This window comes from Elephantulus edwardii, unplaced genomic scaffold (genome assembly GCF_000299155.1).
Source record: "Elephantulus edwardii isolate Elephantulus edwardi_28Jun2011 unplaced genomic scaffold, EleEdw1.0 scaffold00176, whole genome shotgun sequence".
Classification (NCBI taxonomy): Eukaryota; Metazoa; Chordata; class Mammalia; order Macroscelidea; family Macroscelididae; genus Elephantulus; species Elephantulus edwardii.
The window spans coordinates 5,130,364-5,153,867 of record NW_006399926.1 but is presented as its reverse complement, the minus strand read 5'-3'; the positions used below and the strand labels follow the sequence as shown (position 1 = coordinate 5,153,867).

The window sequence follows — 23,504 nt, the reverse complement described above, 5'->3', positions numbered from 1 at the left end:
AGTAGGGAAATGCTCAGGGTCCCCCAAACAGCATTGAGGTCTCTCAGGGGGGCCCTAAGGGCCTGCTGGCTCAGGGACTGAGACCCTCAGGGAAAGCACCCCTGGGGACTGAGACACTCACAGAAGAGCCCTGACATCTCCCCAGCCTCCTGCTCAGCATGGATGGAGAGCAGGTCTGGAGGGACAAGCTAGGAAGGGTCTGGTGGCCGGAGGAGGCTGAGGAGGGACCTAGCCAGGAGAATGGGACCTCGGAAGTCAGGGTCAGTGACTGGCGGGGGCTGGGGTCCTAGCTGCTGTTCTGCTGCTCCTGCTCACGGATGAGGCTGGCGATGGGCCTGGTGATGCCACCTATCAAGGTCCAATACTCATCAAAGCTAATGCGCCCGTCATGGTTGGCGTCCAGGTTCTGGATGAGCTTGTCGGCAGCCTTTCGGTTCCCTGTGTCCTGCGGAGGGACCGGAGATCAGCAACTCTGCCTCCGGGGTGGCAGCCCCACAGAACCCTCAGACAGAACATTAGATGGAGGGAAAGAAAGCCGGCCAGGACAGCCTCAGCCCTGGAAACTCAGAGTCTCATCGGCTCAGGCCTTGGCACTGAGGGGGTGGGGTAATGAGGCCCTGGAGTAGAAGGTCCCTCAAAGGACAGAGGCCTTGGATTAAGGGATAAAACTTGGGGAGGAGGGAGGACAGAGACCTTGGATAGGAGGCAAGGTCCTAGAGTGAAGAGAGAGGTCCTGGGAGCACAAGGCCCTGGAGTAGAAAGGCCCTGGGGTGGAAAGACCATGAGAGCAGGAGGTGGGGTCAGTGCTGTGTGAAGACCTGAGAGGACAGAGCCCCGAGCGGTGGGGAAGCTGAGGCCTGGGATGGGCCTTACCGTCAGCATATGGTTGAGCTCTTTCTGCAGCATCTTACGGAAACTGCTCTTGCTGATCTTGTTCTTGACCAGGCTGTGCTTCGACACATACTTGTAGAAGTTTTCCACTAGAACCACGACTGCCTTCTCCAGCTCCGTGTAGTTGTCTGCCATCTCAGCACCTCTCCACCTCTGGGGGCCTGGGCAACGTGGGAAGAACAAATGATAAAAGGCTCCACAAGTCAAAACCCCTCCCGGACCCCCAGACTCTCTCAGCCTTGACCTCTTCCTGCCCTGGGCCCTGGCTTCACTCAGGCTGGCTTCTCCTCAGAGGAGGCAGGCCAAGGGGAAGCCTGGCTATGACAAGGTGGGCACGGGCATGGCACAGGGAGGCCTTGGAATGAGAACTATGTGGCTCCTCTAATCCAGGTGCCCAGCTCAACTGCCTCAGCTGGTTCTCCAGGCTCTTCCCCAGCCCCGGGCACGAGCTGACGCCGAGGGAGAGCCCCAGTGAGAGCGATCTGCTCCCATGGGAAGAGGAGGAGTAATTGCCCACCCCTCCTGCCCGACTCCTGCCCAACGCCACACCTGGCCGGGCAAAGCGAGGGTGCGGCTGGAGGCAAGCCCAGCTAGGAGCTGCAGAGGTGAGACCAGAGGAGCCGGCCAGAGCGATTGCACCCATTCCCTGGGCTGGCAAGGACTAGACAACAGCCCCAGGCAACAAAGTAGGAGGTCGAGACCTGGGCCCTCCCCAGTCCTTCAGCAGGCCCAAGGGCAGTGAGTCCAAATTCTCCAACCTTGGCTTCTGTCTGTGGGAAAATTTCACATCCATCGAGTCAGACTCCGCCCTAGGCACACCCACTAGCCCCTCTCCGTCACACTTAGCCCTACAAATACAACAGGACCCCAGAACATCCCACCCATTACCTAAGTCAAAGACAGGCTTGGTTCGCCCCAGCTGGAACTGGACCCTCGACACAGCTGCAGCCTGACAGAGGCCACACACATCCCCTCTCTCACAGGGACAAAAGGCACTCACATTCTGAGCCAGCGGATACAGCCGTATGAATAACCGGATATGAGGGAGCAAACAGATCTGCTCTTGATCTGCTATGAGAGTCACCGCCCATGCCCAGCACCCCCCCCCCCATGTCAACTGGGCAAATCAGACTCTGCTCCCACCCTCAAACCCAGGAATGAAGTCCAGCCGCCCTCGCCTGGTGGGTCCTGCGCACAGCGAGGACACAGCTTCAGTGAGGCCTAAGTAGCCCACAGCCTGACTGAGGCTGGCCGCTGCTGTCCCAACCCCACTGAAGCTCCTGCCACCTGTTTTTGTGTCCCCCTGCCCCCACCCCCACTACCCCATCCTTTCCACCCAGCTGAGCCTGCCCATCGCACCTCCTGTGGGGAGCCTGCCCTGACCCCTGCCCTCAGCACCTTCCTCCAGCCGCCAAAGATACATCGACCATATGCACTGCCCAGCCTTGGCTGGGACCCACTGACTGGGGGAGCCCAGGCCCTTCCTAGATCTGATCTCCCCAGACATTCCTGGAGCCCAGGGCTGCATTTTTATACACAGTCACTATGTGTTTTCTACCAAATGATAAAACTCAGAGACTACCAGCAAGACTGGAACTTTGGGACACATGTGTTTAATCCCCGCAAATCTCATCTTTAATCTCTGTATCTCTGGTGGTCCTCACTGTAGGTGCCTTCTTGAGGTAGATGTCCTATGAGTGATCCCTCCCTCTCCAGCCAACCCGGATACCCTGTAGTGGGACTTCTGACCACCCTTCCGAGTCGGTACAGGCCTAAGCCTTCCTAAAACTTTCCTGGAAGGAAGAGTGAGCCACAGAAGGCCAGAATCAGGATGCAGGAAGGAAAGAGAGGAGAGTGGAAGAGGGGTTAGACTCGGCCAGGCATCCTGCCCTTCCTCTCCCCTGCCTCACCCCTCTGACCACTCTGGTCTGTGGTCGGAAGGACGGAGGACAGAGCGTCTGCAGGAAACCATACTCTTTTCCATATGGGTTATTTGTTAGCATATGTGGCTTCATGAGACTGTCATACAAAAGCTCTAACATTCACAAATGAGGAGAGGAAAACGTCTTGACTTTATGAGCTGCCTACTCTCCTGTCCTTGAACAGCCAAGTCCTTGACTAGAGTTTTCTGGGAATTCTGAAAGGCACACTCACTTCAGGAAGGATGGTGTTAAGCCTGCTCCCAACCAAGCCTGGGAACAGAGGAGAGAGAACTCAGAGAACCCCCCTGTCCTTGCCCTTCTCAGACTTTGCTCCCTAAGGGGCGGAATATGGTGGTTTGGGTGACGTGCCTCTTTGCTCTCCACCCTGCCTGCCCCACATATGCCATCCACCGTCTGTCTTCTTCATCTATCTCTTTCTTAGAGTCTTGGTTTTCTGACCAAAGGAGTCAGCCGTCCCTGATCCTACTCAATACTCAATCAGGCCTCTGGCAGCAGCCAAGCAGGCAGATCACAGAACCAGCATCCAAAGAGCCCCTCAGCAGCCTGCAGGCAGGTAGCTCAGCCTCTCTGGTCTTTGGTTCCCAGGCTCTCCTCCTAGTTATCCTCCCTCCATCCTCCATCTTCAAGTAAAATGGATGATGTTGGAGATAACTATCTGGACAAGTGTTTTCTGAAACATCTTCTAAAGGTGCGGTGTTGGATTGGCATGATCAGGTGTCATTACACTCGCCCTCACCCCAGGCCCCTGAGGGCCAGGAGACAGAATCTGCCACCCCACCCATCCCATAGTCACCAGCTCCTCCTCCCTATCCATCCAGGAACTAAGTCAGAGGGAAGGAACCCTGGCATGAGAGAAGGGACCAAGGATGCTGCCCCACCCTCCTCATTGTGGGAAAGGCTGGCAGGACTTAGCCATCCACACAGCTTGCACTGGAGCCTGCCCATGGGAAGGGAGGTCATTCATCCACCAGGGACCCTCTCACCTGGGCCCCCAGCCCCCTCCCCACAATGTTCTCATTGTCTTTCTCCCAGGCTGATTCATCATTAAGCAACCAGGAGCTCCCCCGCCCACCTCATCCTAGCTTGCTGACTTCTCCAAAAGGCCAAATTACCCTGACTCCATCCCCCTGGATCTCAGCCACTCAAACCCCGCCCTCCCGCCCCCAGGTTCTGGACCTCACCTCCTCCAAGGGCCTTCTAACTCTGCCCCACCTCTTCCACTCCCAGGTACCCTTCAACCTGGAGTCCTAAACATCCACCACACCATCTGAAGTCCACCTTCTCTTCCCACCTCATGAACCCCAAATTATTCCCAAGGGTTAAGTTATGTCCCTAGATTTCCGTCCTTTCTAGTCACTGTTCTTTCCTGTGTCTCGCTCCCAACTTAACTCTAACACCCTCTGTGTCCCTTCCACCTACCATCAATTCATCCACCTAATTGTCCACCTTCATCGCTGACCCATTCATTCACCCATGGCTCTCATTCATTCATTTACTCTCTCAGTGGCATATTCATTTCCTCACTGATTCACCCCAACTGCCTCCCATATAAAGAGGTGTCACAATCTGAACTGGACTGGTAATAATTTACTCTATTTGCAAGGCTGTTTCAAACAAATCCACCCCAAACAGTCTCACTCTCTGTTCCCGCCTCGCATATTCTTTCCTCATTGTAGGAAATAAGACTTTCAATATCTCAACAAGTGCCTGCTCTCCTCTCCAGCCCTCCCAGGGCCCACTGCAATTTGATTCACAAGGACACACACAGAGTTAAGAGTTCAGCCATGCCTGGTCTCCTGGTCTGGAGTAACCCATCAAGTCTGCCAGAAAGAACTTGACTCGCAAATGAAGAAGTGACGTTAGAAGAGTTTGTCACTGACACACATACACCCCTGGGCTGTACTTACACCTAGACCTCTTTTTCTAGTCATGGAGAAAGGCTGAGGTCCTTTCACCAGCACTTCCACTGCTCCCTCCTTCTCACCCCTGCCCTCACCCCCTCCTCAGCAGGGCTGGGCACAGGCATGCTCCTATGGGGCAGGTAGCCCTGCCAAGCAAAGCAAGTCAAGCTAGAACCTGCCTGGGTCCTGAGGTGGAGAAGCTGCTGAAGTTCGACTCCTTTCCTCATCCTGGAGTTTTTGGGCTCCACGGGGTCCACTTGAGTCTCATAACCCTTCCCAGGGACCAGTTCCCAGAGACCAACACAGAGCTCAACAGAGGAGCTGCCACCCGGGGAGGAGACTGCACCCTCCTCCCAGGTTCTCTGGGCCCTTGGCCCTGGTTCCACCTCTCCCAGCACGCAGCTCCTAAGGCTCAGAAAGGCCTGAGACCAGGTTCTGGTCACTCCCCTGCCCCCACCAACAAAATGTGTCCTTTTCCTGTAAGGGGTGGATCGGAACAGCTGTGGGCAAAGCTCCGGTGGCTCAGCCCCTGGAGAGGAGCCCAGTTCACAGCGAGGCTGGTAAAGGGGTCTTTCCATTAAGTACCTTTTCTCTGTAGGCCTTACACAGCCCCTAACCCCAATTCCAAGAGTCAAAAACTCCCCATTTCCAATCTGGCCTCTAGGGAAAGTTAATCATTAACGAAATCTTCCTGGCCTGTCTCAGGGAGGCCTCTCTCTCCAGCCCCCAACCTTGCCCCTTCTCCTGGTTCCCTAACCCTGCAGGACCTCTCTGACAGCCCCCAACCTCCCAGGTCAGGCCTGGGGCACTCACCTGCCTCCTCAGTCCACCTCCTGTCCAGTAGGTCGCTGGGGCCTGGGCTCTGGCACTGCCAAGCAGCTCCCGTTCAGGCCAGCTGGGACTCCTCCCCACTGCACTCCCAGAATCTGTCCCACTCTCTCCCTGCCCTGCCTGGTGGAGCTGGCTCGGTGGGGAGATAGTGACTGCGCTCCCTCTTAACTTGGCCCTGGGGTTGGGCCCTTGTTAAAGGGATACACACCTTTTTTAACACCCCTCCACCCCCACTCCAGAGGGAGTGGTCAAAGCTGGCACTACCCCAACCCTACACTCCTAACCCCGTAGGGCTTGAGCAGAACCAGACACACCTGGCTGGAGCCAAATCCAGACATGTGGAGAAAGGAAGGAAAGCCCGTTCACCTGCCCTCCTCACCTAGGTCACTGGGAGCCCAGTTTCAGGAGCCTCCAACAGTCCCGTTCAATTCTCATTTCAGCCCAGCCTGGCTGGCGGAAGCCTCCTCCTCACCTTGAGCATGTCATGAGTCACAGCTGACCTCTGTGCCCTCAGGTCCCCTCCTGCTCTTCCCTCTCCAGTTTAGATCATATGGAACTGTTCTGAGACCCATCTTTGTGGTTGCTAGCTGCTCCAAGTCATGGAGACCTCATGTGTGCAGAGTGGAACTGCCCCATGTTGTTTTCAAAGCCTTTTCAAAAGCAGGTGGCCGGGCCTGTCTCCCAAGGCGCCTCAGGGTAGGTTCAAACCACCAATCTTCCAGCTAACAGTCAGGTGCTTAACTGTTTGCACTTACCAGGGGACCCTGAGAGGCCTCCTGATGGGTCCTGCAGAAATTCTCTTCCATCTTCCCCAAGACACCTGGCAGGTTCCATCTCACTACACCGAGGTAGCAGCTGTCACCAGAGAGGACACCCAGTTCCCCACTCCCAGTTACAACTCATGTTCAACCTCTCACTGTGTGTCAGGCTCTGCTTGGCATGACGCAGTACATCAGCATCTTAACAACCCTGTGAGGGACATGCTATTAATATCCCCATTTCACAGATGAGGAAACTGATACTCTAAGAGCATGCCAAAATCCCTAAGATAGTAAGTGGCAGAGCAAGGATTCAAACTCAGCCCTACCAGCCTGTTTCTCAGGCCCATTTCCCTTGCTAAGAGTCAGCTAGGTTCCAGGACTCCTAGTTCACATCCTTTACCCCAGGTGTGGCATACACACCCTCATCTCCTGTCAGAGAGCCAGGCCACTGGTAAAGAGGAGCCCAGCCCTCAGAGAGGACCAGTTCTCCCACCTTTTGAGTCTGGAAGAACCACCCTCAACCTTAGCCCATGGGGAAAAGTGAATCCCCAGTCACTTCCACTGCCAACCACTCCAGCTCTGACATGTCCCACCCCTGCCACTAGCTCTCTGCCCTCCCTTCCCAGTTCCCCTCACCCATAGCCCTTCAAACACCTAGGAGAGATCCAATCAAGATGAAAGCATTCACTGTGGGTTTTTTTGGGTTTTTATTAATCAAATGATACAAAACAACCATCATTCTGTAAATACCCAAGCACCAGCTGGTTCCCTCATCCCCAAAGCCCACCGAAGCCTCTCCCCAACCTGCTTCCTCTCTTTCCTTGCCTGAGCCTAGGGACAGAGCCCGAGGAGGAGGCTGGGGAAGAGCTGGAAGTAGGAAGAGATGACACTTGACAGCTTTAATTGGAAGAGACATTAGGAAGGGTAGGTTTTTAGAGATTCTCTTTAGTCCCATTTACCCAGCCCCCTTCCTCAAATCAGTTCCCAGACCCCAGATGCTCTCTGCTCCTCCCCCAGTAGCAATTTTCTTAGCCCTTCTGCATTCACCCCTCAGCATCCATCCCTGGCCTCAGCCTAGCCTGTGAGCCTCCCACTGGTGAGACTTCTGGCCCCCTTGGTGCCCGAAGAGCCCTGGGAGGGCAGTTATGATCCTGAACCATGAGGAGGTGAGGAAAGGTGCAGGCTGGGAATGAGGTGATGATGGTGGAGAGTTTTCTTTCCAGGCCCACAGTCTCTAAGGTCCCCTTGCCCCAACAACCCCCCAAAACTTCCAGAAGATTCTCAGCTCCCTGGGCAAGGGCTCTCCAGCTTCACACCCTTGGCTGCTTCTCCAATCAGCTCCCAGAAACCTCCAAACTCCAATTTGGAGTCATTGCAGCCACCCAAGTTGGCTATTTTCTCTTCCAGGCCACAGTTGCTCTGAAAGGGAGAGAAGACACGTACAGCTCAGACAGGCAGCACCTTCATATCTTCCCACCCCACCCTGCCCCAGGGCAGGAAGCAGAGCCTAAGCCTACCTGGCACTGACAGAGGGGAGAGGCTGGGGACGGGGGGTGCTAGTCCCAGGGGCTGGGCGCTGTGGGTGGGGTACTGGAGTACTTGCTTGGGAAGTCAGGGCACTAGCTGGGCAGGGTGCTCTCCCTCAGTACCGGCATGAGGTGGGGCAGCTGCTGGGTGACCAGGTCCCGTAGCTCGGAAGAAGTCAGCGTTTCCTTGCCACCCTCCGCTGAGTACTGGTGAAAGTTCTTGATGAGTGTCTCAATGGCTCTTTCCACGTCACTAAACTCCTGGGCATCCTGGGGACAGGGAACATCCTCACCCACATGAGGGAGACTCTACCCATCCAGGGACACCCAGGAGCCCACACAGCCAACCGGGCAGAAGGGATCTGGAAGGCACACAGGCTCCCACCCACTCCCAATGCCAGGAACCAGCCGTCCTTGCCCCGTGGGCCTCCCAGCCATGGCAGCCTCTGCCTGGAGCCACACATGAAGCAAGCCTTCCCTCCTCCGCCCCTCCCAAAGCCGGGCAGGCCCCGGCACGCGGCTCTTCCTAGGAGGACGCTACTGTCAGCACCCTGTGTGGGCATCAGGCAGGGCTCTCAGGCAGGGGCCTTACAGGCGGACAGGCCACGATGGGCCAAAGTCAATGGGAAAGGACAGATCCTCAGGAAGAAAGAGTGAGGACAGAAAACACATGAGGAACGAAAGGACCCACCTCAGCATTGGCCGACCGGCACTGACCCATGGTGCCCTGGTGTGTCTGGTCCGCTGGAGAGAGTCGTTGTGGTCCTACAGCCTGTCCCAGCGGAGCTGATGGCTCATGTTCTACCTGCAGTGAGGGAGGAGCCTAGTAAACCCTCCTCAGTTTCCCACTGTGGCTCCACTCCAGATACTCCAGGGATCTGAGGCAGCCCCACACACAGCCCAGTCACACCAAGGCTTCAGGAGCTGAGGCCACAGTTCCAGCCCGTTTAGAGGGAATTCCTTAGACCTCTCCTCAATTATATCTACCACCTCTGTTGTGAATACACACACACACACACACACACACACACACACACACACGCCCCTCCAGGATCTGATCCCTGGCAGCCTAGGGCCGAGGAGGGACGTTAAGTGTGCCCTCTAAGCAATAGTCAGCCCCTTCAAGTGAAAAGACCTAGGTTTTCTTACCTGCTGGCAGTCTCTGAGACAGGACAGGAGGGACCAGCTCACCTAAACTCAGCTCTTATACCTGGGGGAAGGGAGGGGAGACAGGGGGCTGGGCCTGCTCCCTAAGCCACCCCCCCACCCCCACCCCCGCTATTGCAGCGGCCTGGGCTCTGAGCCAGCCGTGTGGCCCCACCTTCTGTTGGCCAGAGCAAAGAGCCTGCTCACCAACACACACCCTGTCAGGAGGAGGGGACCTTGGAGAGTTGGGTCTGGGATGCCCCTGGCCCTAGACCAACCAGCTGAGTTGTGGGAAGAAAGGGGAGGAAAGGCCAGGAGGGAGAGGGATGGCTTAGAAACACCCTGGGGTTGAGCCAGGGAGATGGCAGGACCTCAGAAAGTGTGGGTCAAGGAAGCGGCAGGGGACTGTGTTGATAACCAGGAGGACAGGAGCAGAAGCTGATGAAGGCAGGTTGGTGGCACAGAGGGACAGAGGGACATGTGGAGTTGAGATAGGTTTGTACTTTTGCTACGACACACATTTTCCCAACCAGGAGCAATGTGGGCACTTAAGTCTGCCCAGATCCTGGCCTTTCCTAGTGCTGGTGGCAGAGGTAAACAGAAAACACTTGGGTCAGGAGAAAGGGACCATAGGACGAGCTGATAGAGGGTTCCACCAGGCTGGGTGTTGCCCAGGCTTCCTTTCTCTCAGAAAGCTCCCCCTAGCAGCCCAAATGGGCTTTCTGGCAACTCCCTGAGTCTCCAGACTCACTTGGCTGCCAGCTTCTCCCTCCCCGGGTCCTGAGCAAACCCTTCACAGCCCTATCCCATTACCCAGGATGACGTCCTTAAGAAAGTGGACAGCAGCTGTAGTGACTCAGTCGTAGTTCACCCCCCAACCCAAATGGTCCAGTTTCACTTTCCCAGGCTTCTTGGCCTGGGAAGTGTTGCACCTGGAATGGAGAAGGATTATGTAGGCAGAGGAGTCAGAGGAAGTCAGAGCCGGAAGGGGACAGAACCACAATGGAAGTTCCTGGACCCCTTTCCAAACCCTAAGATCAGAGCGTACTTTTTCAAAGTCTGCTCTACTCCATGTCTCCTTCTAGGCTGGAGATACTTTGAGTCTCAGCAGGGGACCCTCTGTAAAGATCTCAGTGGAAAGGCTCTTTCAAAAGTGTCTTATTCTAAGAATTCCTCTTGAGGGGCTTCCACATACTTGTAGGCCCCTAAATGGTCTGTAAATCTGGAGGCTTCCCCAGAGTTCCTTAGCCGGGGTCCCTCTGAAGAATCTTCGTTTGAGGGTCCCTCCGAAGGTTTCTCACCATGAGGGGCCTCAGAATAGGAGCTTCTCTGAATGTCTCAGCCAAATGCCCCTCTTCTCAGAAAGGCCCAGCCTGGGGGTCCCTCTGAGGTGTCTGGGAAGTCTATAGACAGGAGTTGTGTGGAGAGAGCTTGTCTCAGCCTACAAGTTCCTTCAGACCAACATCCAGTATAGCCAGTAGCCATCAGCGAGATTCCTCATCGAGGCACCCCTGCGGGTGTTGGAGGGTCCAGCAGCGCTCCACGTGGATTTCATTGCCATGGTTGGTTTTTCTGAAGCAGTCACCAAAGCTTCCCCCCACTCACTCCCGTAAAATTTATCACCAGGCCTTCCTTTCTTCCAAAGCATCTCTAAGGGGGTTCAAAGTGCTAACCAGTGTTGAGCTCAGTTAACTGTGTGCACCATCCCCAAAAGACTCCGCCTGATAGAATGGCAATGAGGAGGAGTTCATCCCGGGAGCCAATGCCTTCTCGCCGCCCTGCCTCTGCTCCCTCTAGTGGCACGTAGCGCAAACCACATGACCCTCACCATGGAGCAAGACAGCTGGGACACCAGAGTCATCGTAAGTTCTTCCTGCAACACCACTACCACCCTCTCACACCATAGTCCTTGATGTAGAATGCTATGTCCACCTTTCTCCGTCACCTTTGCAATGGAGGTGGGTAGAGATTAAGGGAGTCTACTCTTCTAAGCATCCAGCCAGAGCACACTCCAGTTAATAACTGAGGCTCTGGAATTCCCACCCAGTCCCACCGATTCTTATCTTTATGAGTTAACCTCTCCATGATAGGTTTCTTCATCTGTAATACAGGACTTACAAATTGTACCAATTCAAGGAATCTCTACCCAAAAGGTTTTCTTGTTCATATGGTTTTCAGAGGCCTGCTATTTCAGAAGTGGATGGCCAATCCTTCTTCCTAGTCTGTCTTAATCTGAATGTTCAGATTTAGAGGAGTATCTGACAGACAAGCAATTTGTGGAGCAGTGAAAGATAAATCCCTCATTGTGGAGTTAACCATTAGTTACAGTGTTGACCCTGCCCTTAGCCCAGTGCCTTGACCCACTTATTTCCCAGCTCCATCCTCCACCAGGATACCCCTTCACATCTACCAAATCCCTTCAGAAATTATCTTCCGTTGTCCAACCCATAATCTGACAGCTTGTATCTGAAGCTTTCTTGGCTTCTGTGATTCCAAACACGTCAACTGCTGACAATTTTTTATGCTGTGACAAGTGTCTCTTAAGTTTAGTTGTACTGTCTCCAAGGGAAGGTAACGTGTCCTGTAGAAGTCCTGTGTAGATTGTATTTTCTTCTTGGCCCTGCTTGTTGAAACTGAGGAGAACCTCATGCACTTGCTGCAGAGGGTCAAGGACTGCAGCCTTCAGTATGGACTGAGGCTCAATGTCAAGAAGACAAAGATTCTCACCACTGGACCAATTGGTAGCATCAGGATGGATGGCGAAGAGATTGAGATTGTTAACAACTTTAGTTTGCTCGGCGCCACAGTCAACACTCGTGGAACCAGCAGCCAGGAAATCAAAAAACGTATTGTGATGGGAAAGTCTGCTGTTAGGGACCTCTCTAAGGTACTCAAGAGCAACGGTGTCTCTCTGGAGACTAAAGTGAGCCTGATACAGGCCATGGTCTTTGCAATCACTTGTTATGCATCAGAGAGTTGGACAATGACAAGGGAGGACAGAAGGAGAATTGATGCCTTTGAGCTGTGGTGCTGGAGAAGAGTACTGAATGTACCATCGACTGCCAAGAAAACAAACAGATTTATCCTGGAGAGGATTAAACCAGGCTACTCCTTGGAGGCAAGGATTCTGGGGCTTCGTCTGACATACTTTGGGCATGTTGCAAGGAGGGACAGGTCCTTGGAGAGGGACATCATGCTTGGGAGGGTGGAGGGACGGCACAAGAGGGGAAGACCCTCTATGAGGTGGATTGATTCAGTGACTGGGGTAATCGAGATGGGTCTGTCAGAGGCAATGCTATTGGCACAGGATAGAGCAGGGTTTAGGGCTATTGTACATAGGGTCGCTATGAGTCGCAAACAGACTCAATAGCACATAACAACAACAACAACTACCCAAAAGAACAAATGTCATGGATTGTATTGTGTCTGTGGAAACTATGTCATGATCCCCCAATAGTCTGATAAGCCAAGTAGATAAGAGGATTAAGAGTATGATGCAAAAAAAAAATATGATGCAACTTCCTTTAATCCTATCACAGCCCTTATCCTATGAGAGGGATGTTTCTCTAGGATGTGGCCTATAACACCTTTTATCTCACAAGAGGTAGAAAAGGGAGGAAAGCAAGCAAGAGAAGGAGCTTCAGTACTGTCACAGATGAGGGGGAGAACTGCTTAAAAGGTATATGTGATTAGGTATTATTGTCACCACAGGAGTCCAGAACGAAGGCTGCACAGTGGAGTGGATTTGGAGGGGGAGGGATTGTACAATAATGAAAGACTTTTTCTTTCACTTTTCAAAGAGAAGAATGAACTGGGAGGGGAGGATAGGCAGGGGGAAAAGTGCAACAATGAATGAATGGAAATCCAAAGTCTCTGTAAACTTTCATTAAAATTAATTAATAATAAAAAAAAAAAGAATTGCCAGGAGTGTGTCCTTTCTGATTTAGTTCCGGTGGCCTAGTGGCTGGGGATTTGTACTCCCATTCCAAAGGTGGTTGTTTCAAATACAGCCTCTGAAAACCTACTGGAGGCTGACAGCCACAAGCTGGGCTGAGCTTCCCTAGGAAGCTCTGTGAGACTGGGGCAAGCCAGGACACATGGCGGCCTCCCCACATATCCTGAAGGAAACAAAGGCTTTCCTCCAGAGCTAACAGAACTGGCATCCTGAATTTGAACTTTTAAACTGTAAAATACTAAATTTGTTTGCTAAAAACCATCCACTCATGTTATCTGTGATAGCAGCACTAGATAACTAAGACAGAAGCCATCTTAGAGGGCTGCAGACAAAGTTATCACTGTGAATGGCACACAGTAACCCATCAATACATGTTCATAGCTATCATTATCCTCTGGATATTTTATTCCATAAAATGAAAGTGAGGAGCAAGGACTATGCCGTTGAGTCCCAAATGGGGAATGACTCACCTCGCCTGCCCTTACCAAGATCTCCACCACCACCTAACCCACTCATCAACCACTCATCAAGCACTCTACAAGACTGAAAACCAAAACATCTGTGATTCAAACCCACCAGCCACTCCTCAGGAGAAAGACAAAGCAATCTGCTTGCTTATTATTATTGGATTTTTTTTCTACTTGGCTGACTCGGAGAAGAATGAGAATCCCAGAACACTTGATCATGCTAATGCGAAACCTATACTTGGGCCAGGAGGCAGTCGTCAGAACAGAGCAAGGAAACACTGCTTGGCTCAAAACTGGGAAGAGTGTATGCCAGGGATGTGTCCTATCTCCATATCTTTTCAATCTATATGCAGAACAGATTATCTGGAAGGCTGGGCTGTATGAGAAGTGTGGCATCAGGATTGGTGGAAGACTCAGCAACAATTTACGTTATGCAGATGACACCACCCTGCTTGCTGAAACTGAGGAGCACCTGAAGCGCTTGCTGCAGAAGGTCAAGGATTGCAGCCTTCAATATGGATTGAAGCTTAACATTAAGAAAACAAAGATTCTCACCACTGGGCCAATTGGCAGCATCATGATAGATGGTGAAGAGACTGAGATTGTTGACAGCTTCAGATTGCTTGGCTCCACAGTCAACACTCTTGGTACCAGCAGTCAGGAAATTAAAAGACAAATTGCATTGGCAAATTCTGCTGTCAGAGACCTCACCAAAGTACTAAAGAGCAACGATGTCAGTCTGGAGACTAAGGCGTGCCTGATACAGGCCATGATCTTTGCAGTTGCTTGCTATGCATCAGAGAGCTGGATAATGACTAGGGATGATAGAAGGAGAGTTGATACCTTTGAGCTGTGGTGCTGGAGAAGAGTATTGAATGTGCCATGGACTGCTAAGAAAACAAACAAGTTCATCCTGGAGAGGGTGAAGCCAGGCTGCTCCTTGGAGGCAAGGATTCTGAATCTTCATCTGACATACTTTGCACATGTTGTAAGGCAGGATCAGTTCTTGGAGAGGGATGTTGTGCTTGAGAGGGTGGAGGGACAACACAGGAAAGGAAGACCCTCGATGAACTGGATCGATTCAGTGACTGGGGTAATGGGGATAGGCGTGTTGGAGACAATAAGATTGGCACAAGTTAAAGCAGAGTTTAGGGCTGCTGTACATAGGGTCACTCTGAGTCATAGGCAACTCTGAAAGATCTTTAGTGTAAGAAGAGTGAGGGAAATGCCTCCCCGTCTCTCTGCGGAGCAATGATCACTGCCTGCAGCCTTCTCTACTTCTATCTTGGGAAATTCTTGGGGTACAGCTAGAAAAGCTTGCCTTCCTGTGTGGGCTCAAAGCCAGGCTTTTCTAGGTTGTCGGGGTCAATTGTTCCCTCTTTAAAATCCTTTTCAAAAGCGGGACCTACTGCCTGTACAATGAGCTGCTTGGCCATCAGAAGATTCTCTGTGCCCTGAGGGGTGTGGTAGTTAAGGTAGGGCTTGAATTTGAAGCTGGTCAGGGTCAGATGGGGACCACGAGAACTAGGGGACCGTCTCCTAATGATCAGAAGCTTGTGGCCTGGCACGTGAGAGTCGGTGTCCTTGGCTCCCAGCTCTTGTAGAAGATGTGTGGGCTGCTCTTGCTGGCCCGTTTGCTCACCCAGGCTAGGCCACAGATCACTCCAGTTAGGAAACCCATGCTGCCGCCTTCTCGCCCAATCCAGCAAATGCTCCACTTCCAACCAGCTGCGGGCCCCAAGCAATCTGCTTTTGTAAAGATTGTTGTTATTGTTGTTAGGTGCCATCGCAACTTATACTATAAACAAAACACCTGAGCACTGTTCACAGAGTTTCCGGAGGCAAGCTATTTCGGAAGTGGATGCCACTCCTGCTTCCAAGCTTGTTTTAATTGGGAAGCTCCACCAAACACTGTCCGCCATGGGTAGCCATTATTGCATCTGGCACATCAGTGTCATAGTGTTTCACATCACCGCAACCACGAGTTACAGCAATGCACAGACCAGTGCTGTACCACCTAGAAGAATGTTTGACAGAAAATCCTATGGTCTGTCCTACCCTGCTCTACTCAATTGCTATGAATCAGAAATTACTCAAGGGCATGAGTTTGGCTTCTTTTGCTGGGATAGTGGTTAAGTGCTTGACTACTAACCAACAGGTAAGCAATTCAAACTCACTAATAACCCCTGAGGAGAAAATGTGTCCCTCCATAAAGATTGACAGCCTCCGCAACTCTGCGGACCCGTCCTTCTCTGTTCTGGAAGGTCGCTGTAAGTTGGAATCAGCTCCACAATAGGTTTGGGTTTGGCCGGGACAAGACATGGCGCTCAGTGCTGGGCAAGACCTGGAGGTGAACTGCATTCCCTGCCTTCAGGGAAACTGGATGGAGCAGTTTGCACACAATGACTAACCTCAGGGTTGGCAATTTTGTAAATTACCACTCCACTAACAGCTGCTCTGCAGAAGAAAAGTCTGGCAAAATGTTTTAATAAAGATTGTTGTTGTGTGTCATCGAGTCAGAACTGACTCCTAGCTGACCCCCTGTGCCACAGAGCTTCCTAGTGATGCTTGGTTCGGCCCCCTGCCCCACAGTGGGTTTGCAGAGGCAGTAAATCACACAGGAGGAGACTGCTCCTCCTTCTCCCATGAAGTAGCTGGCAGCTGGTAGATCTGAACCATGTGCTTTTGAGATTGCAGCACAGCTTCTTACCATGAGGCCACCTTTGTAAAGATCAGAGCCAAGAAACCCCCAGGGAGCAGCTCTAGTCTTTAAACACCAGGAGTAGTTATAAGTCAGAATCAAGAGTATTGGTTAAGGGAGCTCTGACAGCCTAGTGGCAAGAAGCTGCGCTGTAATCCCACAGGTGTGCGGTTTGAATCTGCCAGATGCTCCCCTGGAGAAGGAGGGGCAATATCCTCCTGTACTAGTCACATCCGATTTGACGGTACACACACACACAAAATAATCAAAAAATTTAAAAAATAAAACAATAACAACCAAAAAAAGAGCATTGGTTAACAGAACCTTAAGGGATGTAATTTTCACATCCACCTTTAGGCAGAGCAAAGCATTCCCACTCCCAAGTCTTAGGAGGAGATCTGGGGGCCTAGAGAGTAAGGAGTTGCGTTGTTAACTCAAAGGCAGGCAGTTTGAATCCACCAGTTGCTCTGTGGGAGAAAGATGAGTGATCTCCAGTGTGATTTACAGCCTCTGAAAAGACTAGAAAGTCAGCCAGCTATGAGTTGGTCCTGACTTGCTGGCACATAGCAACAACAGCCACGTGTCAAGAGAAGAAACCTTGGCTGTGGTGGTGAAGTGCTTGACTGCTAACTGAACAATCAGCTTTCTTAACTCACCAGCTGCCCCACAGTAAAAACATGCAGCAGTCTGTTTCTGTAAAGATGACAGCCTCGAAACCCGAAGGGGGAGTTCTGCTTTGTCCTACAGGGTCACAAAGAGCTGGTATCAAATCGACAACAATGGGTAATGTCAAGAGAGAAAAAAATGAGTGGGAGAATCATGAATAAAACGTTTTTGTTTTAAGAGGGAAAACTTTATTTGGGGGAGTGGGGTTCCGCCTGGCCAGCCTGGCCCTGCCCTGCCCGCCCCATCTCTGCCAGGCGCCTTTACTTCTTTTTCATCTCCAGGGCCTTCTCCTTCCTCATCTCCTTGGCCAGCTCCCCAATCAGCCTCCAGTATTCATTGAACTTGAGCTCAGAGTCCTGGTTCACATCCAAGCTCTTCATCTTCTCATCTAGGGAGCCAACATCCTGGGGAGACATCAAGAGGAAGGACAGAGTTAGAAACCAGGATTCTGGAGACAAGTAGTAGGAAACGCCAGTCCAAGTCCCCATTCTCTAAGGTAGGGAAGGGCTACAGCCCCAGGGCAGGGCTGCCAATGTGCTTCAAGGGCACCAGCAAGGAGAGGTGGAGAAATCCAACCTGTAACCTCTGCTAGGGTGTAAACACTCTCATCACAGTCGATTTCAAACCACACACATGATGTCAATGGACGCAGAGCTGAGAAACGAGGTGTACAGCTCTGACCAGCAGGCATGAACTGGCCCCAACATATCACTGTATCAGCCATGAGATCTGACCAAGGACACTCAGGGATGCTGGGCATACGAGTCTGGTCACCCTCAGAGCCACTCTCCTTTATAAAAACTGTACAAGTTCACATGACTTAGCTGCTTATTTGCATAACATGGTTGGAATCCACCACCTGCTCCATGGAAGATGGGCGATCTCCTCTCAAGCGATTTACCACCTCTGAAAACCCTCCGGAGGGTCAACGATGAGTCAGTTCCGGCCGGACGGTAGATACACAGTAACAGCAATGCTTCCCTCGGGGAGCTCTGGGGGCAACTCCCTAGAAAGCTGAGTTGCTAAGCTAAAGGCAAAGTCTCTATGGCATTTCTAATCCACCACCAGCTCTGATGGAGGAAGGTGGGAAATATCCTGGCTGATTTACAGCCTTGGAAATCCAATGGAGGATCAGCTATGAGTTGGTTGTGATTCACCAGCAACAAATGGCACCAGCAAGGCAAAGGGGAGAAATCCAAGAGTGTTCTTGCCACAGCAGATGTTAGAGCCCTGGTGGCACAGTGAATAACAAATTGGGCGGCTAACCAAAAGGTCAGCAGTTCAATCCACGAACTGCTCTGTGAGAGAAAGAGCAGCAATTTCCTCTCATAAAGGTTTATAGCTTCAGAAGTCTTTCACCCTCGAAGAGTTGTATAAGCCAGGACCAACTTGACAACAGTATGTAAGTTTGGGTGGTGCCTTGCCTAGGAGCTCTGGAAGTTCAAGTTCACCAGAAAGTTCTGAGAAAGACGTGGAAGTCTACTTCCATAGAGAATACAGTCTTAGAAGCCTGTGGGGTAGTTCTATTCTGTACAAGGTAACCACGAATCAGTTGAATTCGCACATCTTCCCAATTATCCAGTCTGGTGGATCAGAAGAATGGCAAAGACATGAGTTATCTGGTTTTCTAGAGGTTCTTGATGAAGTCTCTCATGACAGGTCTGTGAAATCAATGGGTACTGGAAGTTGAACCATAACAATTAAAGGATGTATTGCTGGATAAACAGTCACAACCAAAAAGTTGATTGCTATAAAAAAGACCAGGCTTGCTTGTCTGATAGAGAATGGTGCAACTCCCAACACTGTCACCCTTTTAGGCTGAAACTGAATTCATTCCTGTTAGACCACTGAGTGGAAAGTAACACCAGGGAGGTGCTCGCACTTTAGCACAATCAACCATGCAAGAGCAAAAGAATAGCATTTGACCAGAGATAATGTTCAGAAAGGAGAAAAGGATAGGATAGAAGATTAATGAAAACAAGGATCACAAAGAAGAAGTGGGAAGGATGCTGTTACCATATGGGTATTGTAACCAAAGGCACAAAACAAAAGACATGTGAATGGCTGAATGGAAAATTTGCTCTGTAAACCTTCACTCAAATCACACGAAAAGATTTTCTAAAAAGTGAATGTTGACAAAACAACTATGAGATATCATCTCACCCCAGTCAGAATAGCAAAATTTAACAGAACAGCAAGCAACAAACACTGGCGAGGTTGTGGGGAAACTGGAACCCTGATTCACTGTTGATGGGAGTGTAAAATGGTGCAACCACTGTGGAAAATAGTGTGGCGCTTTCTCAAAAAGTTGCAAATAGAGATACCATTTGACCCAGCAATTCCACTACTGGGAATATACCCCAAAGAGACCATAACTGACATCCAACCAGATATATGCACACCCATGTTTATTGCTGCTTTGTTCACAATAGCAAAGAGTTTGAAACAACCTAAGTGCCCATAAACAAACACATGGATAGAGAAGCTGTAGTATATTCACACAATGGAATACTATGCTGCACTGAAAAACAAGGAACTCATGCAATATTATTCAAAATGGGTGACCCTGGAGGACATTATGTTGAGTGAAAAATCTCAGTCACAAAAGGACAAATACTGCATAGTGCCACTGTTGTCAACAGGACTGACATCGGGGTTGAGGGAAGACTGAGAAAGATGGGATAAATAATTTATACTGCATTGAAACAGATGAGGGAGAAAATTGTTTAAAAGGGATATGTGATTAGGTATTTTTGTCATAACAGGAATCCAGAATGAAGGCTGTATAGTGGAGTGGACTTAGGGGGAAGAACTATATAACAATGAAATAATTTTTCTTTTACTTTCCCAAGAGAAGAATGGATTGAGGGGAAGGGAAGGGTGGGCAGGGAGAAAAATGCAACAATGAATGAATGGAAATCCTCAGTCTCTGTAAAATTACATTAAAATTAATAATAATTTTTTTTAAAAAGTGAGTGTTGAACAACTGATCAATATCAAGCCAAAGAAAGATGACTCAGACAGAGCTTGACACTCCATATTTGGATGAAGACTAAGATCTGCCAAGTCTATCGCTAGCACCAAGTTAACTTACAGAAGAACTGACAAGAATGTTAAAGTCACATCACGCTTAGTCATAAAATATTCTAACTAAGGGTTGACAGCTGAAGGCCATGCTGCCCAGTGTATAATTATATCAGGAGGAAAAACAATAACACAGTCTGGGGAAATAAAAGGGTTAAGTATTAGGAAAGAATATTAGCAATTATATAATTGTATACTTGGAAGAAACAACAAAAGTGTGATAAAGTCTAGCACTTCAGTAGGTGTAAGCACTTAATAATGCTGACTGCTCCAGACATTATGCTAAAAAAGCTCATGCTGACTTCATCTGATCTTTCCAATCTGCTACCACGAAAGACTGGGCCTTCTCCCATCTTGTCCACCACTTTAAGCCCAGCCTGAGAGGATGTCTGACACCCTCCAGATGCCTGTTTACCACTGTAAGTTAGGACAGTATCAGGACAGGAAACAGCAGCCAAGCAATAAACACTGGTCAAATAAATACAAGACCAACCTAATGAGATGGGTATTGTTATGAGTCTATATCACAGGTAAGAAGATTAAGACATTAAAAAAACTAAATAACTAACCAAGGATGACAAACTTGCACCTGAACCTAGATTGTCTGGCTCAGAATGTATACTTGGTATTTCTCACAAAAAAGAAAAGAAAAATTGTTAGAAAGGGTAACGTGTCTGGTTACAATATTAACACACAAAATCCATTAACTTTTAAGTACACAGAAGTTAACCAATTAGAAAGTACAATGAAGGGGGGGAGGGAATCTTGTCTAAAACAGGAAAAAATACTTGGGGACCCAAAACCATAGTCTCAGGAAATGTTAAGATCAATTAGGCACAATATAGCTTAAAAAGACATGTTTCACATAGTACACTGGTGAGTGGCAAGTGGAGTCTTAAAAGCTTGTGAGTGCCTCAGACGCAACCTCTGGCCTCTCCTCCTGCAGGGCAAAGAAGAATGAAGAAAATAAAATATGCATAGAAACAAGGACTAACAGATCAGAAAAAAAAATTTCCTTTCATAACCCTGAAATCAGAACAAGGGTTGTGCCTGCCTACCACTACTGGCTGCTCTTAAGGGGCTCTTAATTTAATAGGGGGAAATGTGGAACAAAACTCAAAAATCATATTTTTTTTAAAAAAAAGACCAGCCTTACTAGTTATATGGGTGGAACCCCCTTTGAAGTATGGAACTGAACAAAAGAGCTTATAAGGCAGGCTGTAACACAGGCACTCCTGACCAACAGGCACTCCTTAGAACAATCACTTGCAATTAAAGGGGCAACATTTGTCCAAGGACAAAGATCAGAAGCCATGAAAAGAGGGGAGGGAGACTAGAAATGAGAAATACAGGAGGTGGGGAAGGAGAAGAAAAAAAAAGAATGCCTAGGGTATCCAGAGAATGTTACCTAGGCCACCTTCTGCCACCCTCCCCCCCCCCCATTAAACCTGAAAGCAACACCCTCAAAGCCCTTCTATTTGTAACTCACAAGTTTGTTCTCTCTAGGTTTGCTCCCTTTCCTATAGGTAACCTTAACTCTGAGTTTTACTCCATAATTGACCCTGAACCCAGTGCCAGTGACAAAAAGGAAATACAACTGACAGCTAAGGAAGCAAAGGAGGATGGAGCCTCTGGGCTCAACCAGCCATCCCCACTGGACCCACCTGGGGAAACACTTTGCAGTCCAGAGGGGAGCAAATAACAGGAAAATATCTTCTAACAGAGCAAGAAGGCAAGCAGCTGTAACCCAAGACCACCAGTAAGGTGATAAAGCATCCTCCCTTCCCCCCTTTACATCTACGCCCCTGTTCAGCATGAAGAAGTCAGAGAGTCGGCATCCAATTCCCAAATCAATGAGACAGTTGGTTTAATTACTATTGGAAAATGCTTGTCATTCCTCTGTAGCATCTGGTCCCCACTGGACCCTCATCATTTCCTTCACCTGCTCCCCCCACCGACCAAACTGTGCAGCTCTGCAACTGCATCCTGGCCCATCCTCACCCTTCTGCCCCCAACCCTCACCTCCTTGTACCCCCAATATGTTTTTCCCAATAAAAAATATTAAAATAAAATAAAGACAAAAAGAAATACAGGAGGGGAGGATGTGATGAGTGAGAGTACATGGACTAAAGTATATGTGCTCAGTTGATTAAAACTGATTTGCTCTGTAAACCAGAAGTGGAAATGTAGCTCAGTGGTAGAGCATTTGACTGCAAGTCAAGAGGTCCCTGGTTCAAACCTAGGTACTTCCTTTAAGTTCTATGATCTCAACAGTTCCTTAGTCCTCCTGTTCATCCCATGGTGATATGAAAGCTAGACTTTGACCAAGAGGCTGTTGTCAGAATAGAGCAAGGAAACACAGAATTGTTTAAAATCAGGAAAGGCATGTGTCAGAGTTGTATCCTTTCTCCATTCCTGTTTAGTCTGTGTGCTGAATATAATTACATGTTCTGGGATTCCCAGTCTTCTCAACGTTATCTATCATTTGTTAGATCCACATAGTCTTTGGTGATAAAACAAGGAAACACCTTTCTCCTACTCTCTGCTTTCTGCCAAGATCTGACTGACATCAGCACTGATATTTCTCCTTTATCGTTCTCTTCTGAATCTGGCTTGAATTTCTGGAAGTTCCTTGTTGATGTACTGCTGCAACTGTTTCTGAATTATCTTCAGCATAATTTTATTTGCATGTAATATTAACAATACTGTTCAATCATTTTCTAATCCCACTGAATCATCTTTTTTTGGGAATGGGTACTAGTTAGCCAGCCAGTTGGCCATTTCACTTCTTAGAATTGACACGTGAGAGTTGCCATGACTACATCTTTTTGTTGAAACACTTCCCACAGGTAGTCACCTCCCAGAGCCTTCAGTGCAGCTTGGACTTCTTTCTTCTGTATCTTTGATTCTCGAGCAAATGCTGCCTCCTTAAGTGGTCGAGTATTGACCAATCCAATTCTTTTTGGTACATTAACGTTTCCTCCATCCTTTCACATTATGCCCACAGACTCCTTCAATACTGCAACTCACTCCTTCACTGTCATTGAGTTGGAAGTAACTCATAATCAACTCTCCAGTGGGTTTTGAGTGGTTGTAAACTGCACAGAAGGAGATTGCTCATTTTTCTCCCTCTGAACACCTAGTGGATTCAAACTCCTTACCATCAGGCCACCAGAGCTCCCTTCATTGGAATTAGCAGTTGGCATATAAATTAAAGTCACTATTGACAGGGACTTCTGGTGGTGCATAGTCGTAGTGAATTGCATTGCTAACCCAAAGGCCATGCTTTAGGCTGTTCTGATCCACTAGCAGCTTCAGCAGAGATTGTGATACAATCTTGGAAATCCAACAAAAAGTCACTGTAAATAGGAACACACTAGCCAGCACTGAGTTTTTGAGTTTGAGTTGTATTAACTCATCCTAGCTCTAATACTACTGTATTTCAGGATACATCTTTTTTTTTTAATTCTGAAAAAGAGAGAAGCTGAGGCAGAGGTCCTCTCACAGCTTAGCACTGAGAAAAGGGCCCTTTCTTAGTCTCCCTGTGGGTTTTTTTTTAATTTTTATTTTTGTTTAGTTTATTATTAATTTTGATGAAAATTTACAGAGACTTTGGATTTCCATTCATTCAT

The 23,504-nt window shown here is 49.4% G+C and overlaps 3 protein-coding genes and 1 non-coding gene across 4 annotated transcripts in view; 1 reads left to right on the top strand and 3 right to left on the bottom strand.

The window, feature by feature from the left end:
- Nucleotides 1-286: 286 nt before the first annotated feature.
- On the bottom strand, nt 287-5,631 carry S100A16 (S100 calcium binding protein A16). The gene is made up of 3 exons (XM_006895881.1): nt 5,549-5,631; nt 874-1,052; nt 287-445 (listed from the first exon to the last, which is right to left on the bottom strand). Exons 2-3 carry the CDS (start codon nt 1,024-1,026, stop codon nt 287-289), a joined length of 312 nt encoding a protein of 103 aa, XP_006895943.1. The 5' UTR covers nt 1,027-1,052; nt 5,549-5,631.
- Nucleotides 5,632-7,608: 1,977 nt separating this feature from the next.
- S100A14 (S100 calcium binding protein A14) lies at nt 7,609-8,574 on the bottom strand. The gene is made up of 3 exons (XM_006895927.1): nt 8,545-8,574; nt 7,977-8,123; nt 7,609-7,746 (listed from the first exon to the last, which is right to left on the bottom strand). Exons 1-3 carry the CDS (start codon nt 8,572-8,574, stop codon nt 7,609-7,611), a joined length of 315 nt encoding a protein of 104 aa, XP_006895989.1.
- An 8,474-nt stretch (nt 8,575-17,048) lies between these two features.
- The window catches only part of S100A13 (S100 calcium binding protein A13), a 15,465-nt gene continuing 9,009 nt past the window's right edge, over nt 17,049-23,504 (bottom strand). Inside the window, exon 2 of the mRNA XM_006895880.1 lies at nt 17,049-17,192. Within this exon, the coding sequence (XP_006895942.1) occupies nt 17,049-17,192 (144 nt within the window). The remainder of the gene's footprint in view (nt 17,193-23,504) is intronic.
- TRNAC-GCA lies at nt 22,053-22,124 on the top strand. The gene has a single exon. It is a non-coding gene; the product is annotated as a tRNA-Cys (tRNA).